Consider the following 12,272-nt stretch of genomic DNA (forward strand, 5'->3'; position numbering starts at 1 on the left):
TGACCAGGCCAACAGAGAACACAGATGTCAAATATATTCCCCAAAGTAATTAGAAGTGTATTGTAGCAGTCTCTGTATAACAACCTTAAGTACAGTTAGTGGCACAAGTGTTTGACAGCACACCACTTTATTCCCAGGTGTTAATAAGTAATAAGCTTTACAGATGCTCTTTGGGAGCAGAACCAGACCCAGTAAAGGGGAAAATCACTTATCACCTGATGTTCCGAACAGTTGAGAAAACTTCCATGGGTAGCTGACTGGCTTACCAAAGTAGTTTTTATTGTAGCATGCCTGGAGTTCAGGAGTGTTGCAGGGCGGCAGATTTATTTTTTAAATGTAAGCATCCAAAACGATGCCTATTTGTAGGGTGCTTTTCTCCAGATTTGCTTGGACATTACAGCTAAGAACAATTCTGTCAAAATAAACGTCTGTCTGGCTGCTATTGGATGATTATCAGAGCAGGTTTGGTAAGCCAGTGGCCATTTAGAAGATTAGTCCTGGGGATAGAACTACTCTCTTGAGATGGCTACTGTGACTCAAGTGCTCCTGAAGACCAGGCTCTGGTTATTAGGAGAAAGAGTAATAGTCCTTAATTTGCTTAGGAAATAAATGCCTTGACACTTGAGATGACCACGTGTCTGAAATGACAACATAATATTGAGTTACAAAGAATATCCTCCACTTCAAATAGACTCCAGAAGGAAAGAATAACCATGCCAGATAGCTTGCACTTAGACAGATACTTCCCACTGCCTCTTTGCAACAGCTCCATAGTTGTGCCCTAGGATTTTACGGAGCAATGGTAGACTATCATGGCATCACATCTGATTCCATATTGAACTCAAGATATTCCAGAAGTTGTATCTGAAGTTTCATATAGAGACAACTGGGGAAACAGAAGCTCCGAGGAATGATTTTCCTCCTGTTCTGAAGCTAGTAATGTTGCTACAATTATCCTGTAGGCAACCAGACAAGCTGTAAAACATTTAACTAAAGGAAAATAAAAATAAGCAAGAAATAATTTTGGTGCCCATGTGCAAAAATTACAGAATTATTTGAAAATATAATTTCTGACATTTCCAGCACAGTCCCATTCAACTTATCTGTAATTCCACAGATTCAACCTATCTATAGCTGGACTACTGGGTGTTTTCATATTATTGTGCAGGAAGCCACCACCTCTGGGTGCAGGAGGAAGCCTATATCTCCATACCTATACTAGAACTGCTGCAAACTTCTACCATGATATCATCGTATTTATTCTCCTGCTTTTGAAAAAGGTGATCTGGTTTCCTACCTGATTCTCTAACCAAGGTTTGGAGGACTGGCTTTCTTCCCTCAGACTGGAGAAATCCCTTGAAACCAAGACTAGGAGAAATGACTATGAGACAGATAGCTCTTCTGCACACGCTGTGTGTGTTCTTTGATGCTACACAGGGGATCCAGACCCTGGTTTTATTCTTCATTGTCTTCCCTTTTGCAAAAGGGGCTAAAGGGCAGTCAGATCTGGGCTCAAAGGAATTTGAAAATACTGCCAGTGGCTCATGACCTCCTTCTTCCAAAGAAACTAGACTTCTAATCTCTCTTCTCCCATGTGGGCTAATTCAGAATTCTGCAAGGATCACACTGATCTGCAGTTCAAAAACAGGCCTCCCAAAGCCTGCTGCTTTGATTTTACATAGGCTAAACAGGGAAGCGATTCCTTGGGAAGGGCCCATCTGAAATGCAGTCGGAGAGGGAAGGACTAACGTCAAATCAAATGACTCTTGGAAAAAATCTGAATCTTGAAATTGGAAGGAAGTTGACCCTGAAAATAACAGAATGAGTTTCTCTTCTCTAAGAAATTAAAACTCACATCTTTTGTTGAGAAAATGATGCCAGTGCCTCTTCGCCTCTCTTTTGGCCGTCGCCTCTCTCGGATTGACTGTTTGTTTGGAGATCTGTCATCTAAATCTTGATCTTCACACTCTAGTCAAGCAAAGAAAGACTGCTTTGGTTTCAGTGATTTACATCTGTGCTTTTGCTAAGCCACCAGGGTTCTTTTCAAACTGATCAAGGTCATCTTGGCTTTTGTTATATTACCCCACAGTTACTAAATGAAATGAAATGGAATCCCCATGCCCCATTACATCTAGCTACCCACATACTTCCCTTTATCAGAACCCAGAGAGAGATTACCCTAGCTGTCAGCTCCCCCCAAACCATCCCAGCTTAGTTTTATTCTGAGGATAGAATGTACTCGTAGAACCACTCCCTCCAACTCCAAGATCTAAAAGCTTCCCAGATGACTATCTCAGTAAGTTACCCAACCAGGAAAACATCCTTTTACCTCTCGCTGTTATATGGAATAGGCTGAGTAGTGCTCTGGCTTGGTATCCTAGGTTAGGAACTCCATTTAAACAAATAACATCTGTTTGATGAGATGGTAGCGCCTTGTATCACTCCCCTCATAACAACAAGTAAACTTTACTGTGTCTGTCTGTGTATACTGAAAGTTCTAAAACTCATGAAAATCCCTGAACTGACACTTTTGGATTGTTCTTCATCCTGCTGGACACATACCATTTTTCTCCATCTCCATGGCTGCACCTCTGAAGTCTGCTGGATTCACAGAGTCAAGACCTAGATACTTATTTGTTCGAGTCAGGTAAGAACTTGTGTAAAGGAGAGGTGCTGATGTAGAGGGAGATACAGGTGTTGTAGGTTTGTCTGTTTGTACTGGGCACCTTAATCGCCGATAGACAGTCTATAAACAAACAGCCATGACAAAAAGTTAGTAGAATGAAGAGGAACTATACGATGTGGGATTGCAGGTAACTGGATAATGGACATAATCTTTTAGACTGCATTGTTTTCTTCACTGTTGCTGGAAGTGATGACCTCCACTCGCCAGATCAGGTACAGTTCATTCCATCAGACTAAGGTAAATGTAAAAAACATCGTATAGCCACAAAGTGAGAGCACCTTCCCATCATTAGTCTGGTATCAGTCTGTTTGACCCTACCACCAATAATAGGACAAACAAATTATCTGATAGAAACAAATGATTTAGAGTTTGAAAAAAAAACAATTAATACAAAATAAAAAGAGTGGTGGCACAGGAGAAAACTGGTCTCTCTAGCTTTCCAATTACGCACAGAACATCAGTGAAAAATGTTAACACAAAGCCTCTAGTCCATACAACAAGGAGGAATTCAGGCCTCAATTCTATCATTAAACAGAATTATCTGTGATTTACAAACTTTTATTTTTTTCTGGTAAGAGATAAAAAAGTGATATTCTCAGTGGGGAGCAAAGGAATAGCTGACCTCTAACACCTACACGTCCACATCCCTCACGTGGATTGCTGAGGTAAGGTGGTACTCCTGCACTATTTCCTTCCAGCAAGTCTGTCCCCCGCCCCACTAAAATAAGCAGAGATCCTCCAAGGAATTTCTCCGCTATCCTAAATGACTTCATCAAGTGTGAAACAATGAGAACTTAGGCCAGGAGGATCACCTCCTCATCGGTACTTCTGCTCCACCGTGGTCGGGTCTCCTGTCTCTCACTGCTGTCTTCAGTAGGCTCTGTGCTCTCAGGTTTCTCACTTTGCTGTTCCTGAGCTTGCCGTTCTGCCCGAGACCGGCTGAAGGTTCGCTCTGCCTCCTGAAGGTCTGTAAGGGTCACACCCTAGAGAGAAAGTAATAGAGAGAAACTTCTTCTTTGTGCAATTAGATTTTAAGTCTTCCAGGTCAGGTACCAAGTTCACAGTGTCCAGCATACTAACATCTGGCCAGGCTAATGCTTCTGGGCCTCAACTTTAAGCTAACACAAAGAGGATTTAGCTGACTTTAACACACTTCTCAGTGTACTTACGCAGTCACTAGCTCAAAGCAGCCCAAATATACATGATCAATCTACACACTTAAGGGTAGATAAACTGCAGAAATTAGAAGTCTGAATTTAACTCACGTATACTTGGAGGAATATTTGAAAGAATTGTTCACAGAAACTTTTGTCAGAATCTCTCCACTATTCTTAGGGTAGACAAGCTCCCTATCCTAAGCCAAAGATTTAAACACTTTCAGTTTTTTGATACAATGGGGAAACACCATTAACAGATGGAGAAAATTAGTTTGTTTCTTAGATGCAAGACCTAGAGAGCTGTGAGAACCAACTATCCAATCTGTTCTCATTCTGACCTAGAGGTAGCTTTAACTCTGTAGTAAGGTAAGAGGAAAAGAAAACCTTGCCTTTTCATCCCACATATAAACATGAGAATATTTTTATTATTATTTTTATTGTATTTTTTTTACCTGTGTAGACCTGCGAGTCTGTCGGGCCTGTCTGGATCGTGCCTTCCTCAGAGATTCTGCTTCCTCATCCCGCACTGGAGTCAGATATGACCTAAAAAAAGGGGGGGGGGGGCAGAGTAGGTTAAAACAAAAACAAATGCTTTGCCTTCCTGTCTCTGCAAGCTCTAGAGCAGAAGTGTTATTGTCTTTCATATGGACAAAAGTCATTTTAGCGTCATCTATCAGGATTATTTTCTCCTCCTGTTTAGGGACAACTTTCCTATGAGTGTGAGATACCCAAACGCTCACATTACATTCTCCCTACAGTCTCTAAATAAACACTTCAGTTCTGAACATGTTCTGTTATGAAAGGAGTAACCATTTAGTATATTATTTGCCCCGTTCCATGTCTTACTGCATCATTTAAGAAAGCCTCTCATTCACATTAAGATCTCAAGAACAAAAATCCCGCACGGGCACCTTCGTCACACCCTCCTTTCTGCCATTATATTCATGATCATATTTCTGCAAAATGTGGTCTTCATCAATATGAAATCTGTTATAATAGAAACCAACCGAACTACATGCATCTCACAAAAACAAAATACCTTTAAAAGAGTTAAGGAACATATTAAAGAAATTACTTCCAAAGACATTGGAGGAAACTGAGTCCCTTAATACTAAAAACCAGACAGTTGAAATTTGGAGCTGAACACCACTACATTTCATCAAACCTAGGAGGTTTCAAAAGAATTATTTGCATGAAAATATATAAACTGAACTCTCTGCACCGGCATTCAGAGTGGAGGAACTTAGGGAAATTCCTAAGTGAAAACTATCGTTATTGTAGCACAAGCTACAGGGATAGAGTCAATCTCAAATTTTAGCAAAAGACATTTTAGAACAAGTCAACAAACTGAACAGTAACAATGTACCAGGATTCATTTCTATTTCCCCCAAATTTCTGAAGCTCAGATGTGAAATGGCTGACTTAAATGCAGCATTAACTTCCACTGAAGTGGTTTCAGTACTAGCAGAATTGAAAACAGGAAATAAAATACAACTTTTAAACAGCACTCCGGCAGTGAGAGACCACAGAGCAGTAAGTCAGATTGCCATATTGGAAGTGGAGTGGCTTCCATCTGAGGTAAGACTAATTAGATTGGACTCTTCAGTCTCGTTAATGGGGAACGACTATTAACACTGTCTCAGGATACATGAGTGAGAGTGTCTGAAATGAAATGGTCTTGTAGGTTTATCACTGCTCCAGGATAATGGAGTATCAAAGACTAGATAGGTTCAAAGAGTAATTAGCCAAGTGACAAGAGAAAAATCTACCAAGGAACACGCTTAATTTCTTCTTGGATTCTTCCCAGCTGTCCTATACAGATCACTTTGACTGTCAGCGGAGAACACTTGAGACTCTCCTCCCCTGAAATGGTTGGGTGTATTTGATTAGACAAATCATGGCCTGAACTCTCCTGACTATAGTGCCGAGAACTCCAAAGAGTATAAGGAGAGTATGAAGGATCATCTGTGATGGAGATGCCTGCACTGCAGACTTCTAACTGTAGGGGAGATGAATCATACTGTAGGAGCTGGCTACAGTGGAGATGTCTACATCAGAGCTGGCTAGACTCACTTAACTGCACTTCCAGGGTGCAATTCATCACCTTCAGAGAGAGCCTCTAGCACAGATCATGTGAGCACATCACAGAAGAGCTCATTTCTTTCCATTGATTATCCAGACAGAAACACTAGCTGTGATGGATAAGCCAACAATGGAATCACCTAAAATTCAGAGAGACGATTGTCTCCTAAGAATTTGCTGTTTCATAAATGAAAAAGCTGCTATTTGATGAGTGAAAGCCGTGCAACTGCTAGTTTTGCAGACAAGTAGTCCTCTTTTGCTTCCCTTTGTACAGTGCATATAGGCTACGCAGGTAATCGCACATAAAAGAAAAAACAAACATTTTCTACAGATTTCAACACGTATAGAATAGCTGCTATTTGCACAGCATCCAGAAGTAATAAGCCATCCATACAGGAAAAATGCATTTGCAAAATATACTGCAAATTAAGTACAGAGTAGTAGTAGTAAAACAAAACAAAACAAAAAACCCTAAAACATATAAAGTAACTAAATTTGTAGCTAAGTAAGGTGGACAGTTTACTGCAGCAGCTTTGAATCAGTGGAATTTACACGTTCAGTACTTTGGACGATTCCAGGATTCAGCAAGGAGAATACAGGAGTATGAAGCTATCTACATGCAAAGGGCAATAAGAGGAGGAAAGATGATAACAACTGTTCTTGCCTGAGGAGGAATTCAGTCCATACAACAGCAAATGCAGCAGTGGGCCACATTCTGCTTGTTCAGGAAGGCTTCTGGGACGTGTGAGCAACATGAGCTCGCACTTAGAGCAGCTGAAGAACTCCTGCACACTGCACAAATAAATTACGGAACTCACTGCCACAGGATGAGAGGGGACAAAACAGATTTTAAAAACAGTTTCAAAAAGAGGTTAGAGAAATTCATGGAGAACAGATCAGCTACTAAACACAATAGCCTGGGCATAGCCACAGTGAGCCGTAAGAAGGGCTTTGTGGTAGGGTCAGAACTGGCAGGTTTACAGGAGCACACTAAGTCTGCAGGGTTTCCCTTGTTTCAGTATCCGTCTACAGCTTTGCCTGCAGGGAGACAAGTGTATGGACGTAGCACGCATGAATACAGCAAGACAAAAGTCATTTTGCACCTCTTTCCCCTTCTTCCTCGCAGACTTCTTTCTCTGCTCTCTGCTTTTTTATATAAAAAGATAGGCATAATTTCAAACATTATTAGCAATTTTGGGCATCCAACCTGTAGCAGCAACCTAATCTTCAGAGTACACTTTGCAAGTCAGAATGGCTCAGTTCATGCTGCAGTCTTTATCGACTGCCAACTTTTGGCTTCCATTTACGCAATTCTCCACCACTCAGAGCTCACCCAAAGCCATTTTACAAGTATGAGATAACTGAATTTTCTGATACAAAGCAGCAGTGCCACTGCATAGTGACATAGCTGGTTTCTCAGAGTAAGCAGCTACAGCCTTTTCCTGTTGCTACAAGAAAGTGGCTGCACTGTAAACATTTCACATTCAGACAGCAAGACACACCTGCTGGCAATTCAGGCGCATTTTTGCTCTGCTTGTCAAAGGTATTTTTTGGGGGGGGGGGGGGTAAAGACAGATTTCACAATTTTATGTGATGCTTCACTTTGCTTACAAGCTGAATTTTAAAACACTATAGTAAGTGCTAAGTAGAAGGGGAGAGAGAAAGCAAATGAACTGAAATGAGATGGCAGGTCCAATGCAGACACAAAGCAAGGCTGGTCTAAATCGTAGAGGGAGAGCAACACAAGGCCTGCCAAAGGAGAGAAAAATACAGATCGCAGCAAGCTGAAGAGGAGAGACAGCAAACAAGGTACAAGGCAGTCTGGAAACAGTCCACAAAGAATTACATTTTCAAGGGGACAGACTGCTTATTAAAGTGCAGCATCTATGTCATCTTATGAATTCAGGCAGCAAATACCACATGGCCCAGGCACACCTTTAAAGAAATGGTCTCATGTGTTGCACCTTCTGCAATAAGTTTTCTCTGAGAAATAGGTGAAATAAGAGAAGTCACCAGGCCAAGTCCAAAGCACACAGAGCAGAAGATCAGATTTTTTTTCCCCCCAGAGTTTTGGTTGCAAATGTAAGCAGCAGAATATAAATCGTTAGAGATGTGTACGCGAGAGTCAGCAAAAGCACTGCAAAAGTTCATAGTTCCCAGTAGGGCAGTGTGTGTACTGGGGCCATGAGAGAGCTATGAGCTTTTTGTTGGTGCATTAGCTAGAAAGAAGTTGGCAACCGAATGATGAATCTGGCTTCTATTTGAGTCTTCCTGAATTCACCAATTTGCTTTGTTAACTCTTTTAATCAGGTCAGGGCAACACAGAAACACAGATCCCAAGTGCTGATCTACATCTCTGGCCAAAAAAACCCAGTAATAAAATCTCCAAGTGGAGCTTCAAAACAGGGCAATAGCAAGCCTGGATATACAAGCTGGTAAACCAAGAATACAAGAGCAAATCTGTTTGTTAGAGAACCTAAGCCAGAGGCAAAACAAAAACAAAAAAGAAACCATACTGTGGAGAAAAACTCCCTCTCCCCAGTAAGGTAAATGATGCAAAAAAAGAAATCAAAGTCCCCTGTTAATGCTGCAGAGAGGAACATTAACAGATGATTTTTTCCATGAAACACAGGAGCTTCTGATAACCTAGTTACAACACCAGTCTCCTTTCTTTCTTTCCTGAACGCGTCCAAGCACATGCATGCAAGCATCTGTGACAAACGCGGTCTGCTACAGCAGAGAGTTCGTGCAGCTACAAGTAATCAGCCACCTTCGGCAAAATCGCCCAGTCTGAGAGTCTGTGAAACGTCTCGAAGTTGTACATTCTCATACTTCAGTGACCAACACAGGGAAAGCACTCACCTAAAGGACGCTCATCCTACAGGGCTCAACATCTGACAAGTTAAACATTCATTTAACTTGACAGCCGCTCTTCTGTCAAAGCAGATCCCATGAGTTTCACCCTGCTGCCAGCATACAAAAAAATTCTGATAAACACACCCACCGAGCCGCCATGGATCAGGCTGGGTTTCCCCCATCCCCATCACGTCCTTCTCTGGTAAGTCCACGTTAGCGCACCGACAACATGCATCTATTAGACAACAAACATTTAGTTTCCGGTATTTCCATGTTTGGCACCGTTGAAACTGTGAACTGGGGCTACACTTAACGCTGCTTCGTCTATATGAAACTTTGCAGTGCACAGAAGCCCCTCCGCTGGCTCACTAAACAAAATTACTAAAACTAGAACAACTGTTTTTGTAGAAGCCAGGACGGACTTTTGTTTCTCCTAGCTCTGAATAGTACAGGTAAGGGAGCCCAGCACAGGTTGGGCTTCCTGCGAACAGAACGGCTCCTTCAGGCTTATGGATTACCATATGGATATCCAGACTATAAAAATGTTTGAAATAGCTTTTCTCAAGAGCGTAAGATCACTATTTAAAACATTGCAGTAATTTCAAAAATCCTTACCATACGGATTCATAACAGCATTAACTATCCCAGAAATCACAACAAGCCAGCTGGCTACAAAGCTTTCTATCTAGACTGTTCAAACTGTGAAACTTAATAAAAACACTCTATCCTTCTAAAGTGTTGTGAGCAGACCACACACAAAAACAAAGATCCTACCTAACACAGTTCTTCAAAATACTCTGAAGGTCAGGCCACACTTTGATATTTCTAGGTAAAAAAAAAAAAAAAAGGAAAAAAAAGGAAAAAAAAGGAAAAAAGAACAAAAAGCCCACCAAAAGCCTGAAGTACTGATACTGTTCCCTTGGAAACAACTGGAAAAGTACAGCATCCCAGCAATGCAATCCTACAAGCTGGAAATTTGCCATTAGCTAAGAAACTATCTGTAAGCTGGGGGAGGGAAGAGAAGCAAGTGTAAGCTCTGTAGGAAACAATGCTGACAGCAGTTCCCAAAATACAATTCCTGAAGCTACATAATAAAGGATGTACCCAGCAGCAAATCAATCACTGCCAATTGCACAGGGATAGAAAAGACACTTTCCTGCTCTCACATCTAAGAAAGCAACAGGTTTCTGTTCTTCACTGTATTTATCCTTGTGCTAACATGTTCTGTGCATCAGCCCACAGCAACTGAAAATACTCATTAGAAAAGGGGCCACAAAAAGTTGGCTAATGATCATTTAACAAGACCATTTAATAGGCTGGAGAGAGGGACAACAGGTCAGACTGCAAGTTTTTCAACTGGGAATCAGAGCAGAGACAGCCAATGTTCTGCAATTTAATAAGCTGAGGACAAAAGGATAACAAGATTTCAGGATCATGCTCTTAAAGCATTCCTCAGTTGGCTGGAAAAGACTCATAGGTGCATGCACCATTTTCAGGCCTTTGCTTTTCTCTTAAGTTAGTCCTCACTGTTGCAAACTGTCATTGTGCTTCAATTTGGACAATGAATTCTCAACTCATAAATGTGTGAATTTCAATGATCTATTTACAGGATGATTAGCAGGTTAACAAGCACAAGATGAAATTCTTTATTTGCAACAGCTTTTCTTTGCCTAACATGTTCAGGTGCTGATCCAAGGGATTAAGAGACTTGTGATCCTTGTCACTTGTTAATCAAAACAACAAGTACCCTTTATCCCACCTCAAAACTCATGCTTTGATGTGATTTTTACAGTGGTTTAGGATTACATGTATGGCAGCTGATGCTCTAAGAATACTTCCCAACACACAGTTCTTAATGACTTTATTGTGTGTGTGCTTTCCCATCTGCTTGCATTCAGCTTACTATACGCTCTTCAGAAAGCAGAGCTGCTCCTTTTGTGTTGGGTTCCTACACCAGCCAGCCCAGTACAAATCTTCCTACAGACTGGACTACTGCAATACAAAAATGAGTAATGCTTTAATCGCAGAAACAAGTGGGAACTCAGTCCTGCTCATTTCCAGCCACAAGTGCTCTATTATTTCCTCTTGTGAGAAGAAATAGCAGCAACGGCACCTAGTGAGTAGGCAGAACTTCTGAAGTTTGGGGCAGAAGGAGACAGCACACACATTCGAAGCATTTAGATGATCAATTTTATCCCTTTGCATTAACTAATGCTATAATCACCCACTCAGCATCATGGTGAAGAGTGAAAAGGCAGAAAATGTCACAGTGATTGTGCCCTTAAACTGACTGCATTGTCTCATGAAGGCTTGCTGCTGCTGTGAACTCGGACCTTGAAAGTTCCTTCAGGAAAGGTTTAAAAAAAAATTCCAGGGAATTTTTCTGCAAGAGAAAAGCAAGGAGACCTGTAAACAAAGAAAAAAAAAAAGCAAGCCAGTAACGCATTTTCCCTATTGATATCTCAGTTATTGAACGCATTAGTTGCGCATGACACAAGTGCAAAGCTTTCCAGGCTGGAATATTTTCAAATTAGTTTCTGTTCAGCAGAGGACATTAGGTGTCAATATGCAATGCTGAGCAGTTTAACACTGTATCACGGAACAATGTGTACTAGAGTCTGCAGTCTTCAGAGGCTGAATCTCTGCATTAAAAAAAAAAAAAAAATTGCTGCATGAAGTGGAGTGAGATTAAAGGCACTTGCTAACTCTCCAGCTCCTGCCAGCTGATGAATGGAACGAAGGCAAAGATGCACGTCCTGCTTCCCCCAGATTTTCTCTTTCTCATTTTTGAGTGAGTTCAAGTCAGAAAACCCAATCTGACTTTTTAAATCACCTCCAGTAGACCTATCACAGACTCCCAGAAGCTAGTTTGCAGTTTGAAGCAAGGCAGGAAATTCCCAAATGAAACTCACTCTGCAAAATCTGAATATTTGGGAAATGTCCCTTTGCAGCCAAACATCAAAACTTGCTGGTGATAAAAAGGGTTCAGCTACTGAACCTTAGGAGAAATGCTCACTTGGCAGATAGGACTAAGAAGCCACCGACTGCCACCTTGTGGAAGGATCTATTTAACAAATGTCTGAAAAGTTTCAAGGAATATAATCATGGATCAGCCCCCCAGCTGACTTACAGAAAACAACACTGAATATTAATAATGTATAACAGATTTCCATTTCCTACTGAGCTAAGACTGCAATTTCTTATCATGTGTCAGAGGCTCTGGTTCAATTTCGAGTGCTTGCTGTTCCAAGGAATAGGAGATTTATTCGATTTGCTCAAAAACTTTTCCTACAGAAATCCCAGGGCAGCTACCTGGCTTCATTTGCTTCTCTACCTGCAACATCCACACGTCGGTGCTGTGGAGCAAAGAACTTAATAGTTAATTGCTGCTTTTGTGCTAAATTAGTTCTCAGCCATGCCTTCATACGGTGTTTTCACAAATATTTGCAGTGTATATTTTAGTTTCTATGGCCATTTTTGGACGTGGAAAA

General features: G+C 41.1%; 1 protein-coding gene across 8 annotated transcripts in view; it reads right to left on the minus strand.

Moving 5' to 3' along the window:
• Positions 1 to 12,272, minus strand: part of PPP1R12B (protein phosphatase 1 regulatory subunit 12B) — a 127,908-nt gene that overhangs the window by 46,486 nt on the left and 69,150 nt on the right. For 6 of the 8 annotated variants that reach the window (XM_068918086.1, XM_068918085.1, XM_068918082.1 and 3 more), the window contains 4 exons: positions 4,296 to 4,386; positions 3,499 to 3,669; positions 2,563 to 2,746; positions 1,856 to 1,968 (listed from right to left, as the gene is read on the minus strand). In XM_068918086.1, coding sequence (XP_068774187.1) covers positions 1,856 to 1,968; positions 2,563 to 2,746; positions 3,499 to 3,669; positions 4,296 to 4,386 — 559 coding nt within the window. Of the gene's footprint in view, positions 1 to 1,854; positions 1,969 to 2,562; positions 2,747 to 3,498; positions 3,670 to 4,295; positions 4,387 to 12,272 lie in introns of all 8 variants that reach the window. The other 2 variants (XM_068918083.1, XM_068918088.1) reach the window with 1 other exon arrangement.

The sequence above is a fragment of the Struthio camelus genome, chromosome 24 (genome assembly GCF_040807025.1).
Source record: "Struthio camelus isolate bStrCam1 chromosome 24, bStrCam1.hap1, whole genome shotgun sequence".
Taxonomy (NCBI): Eukaryota; Metazoa; Chordata; class Aves; order Struthioniformes; family Struthionidae; genus Struthio; species Struthio camelus.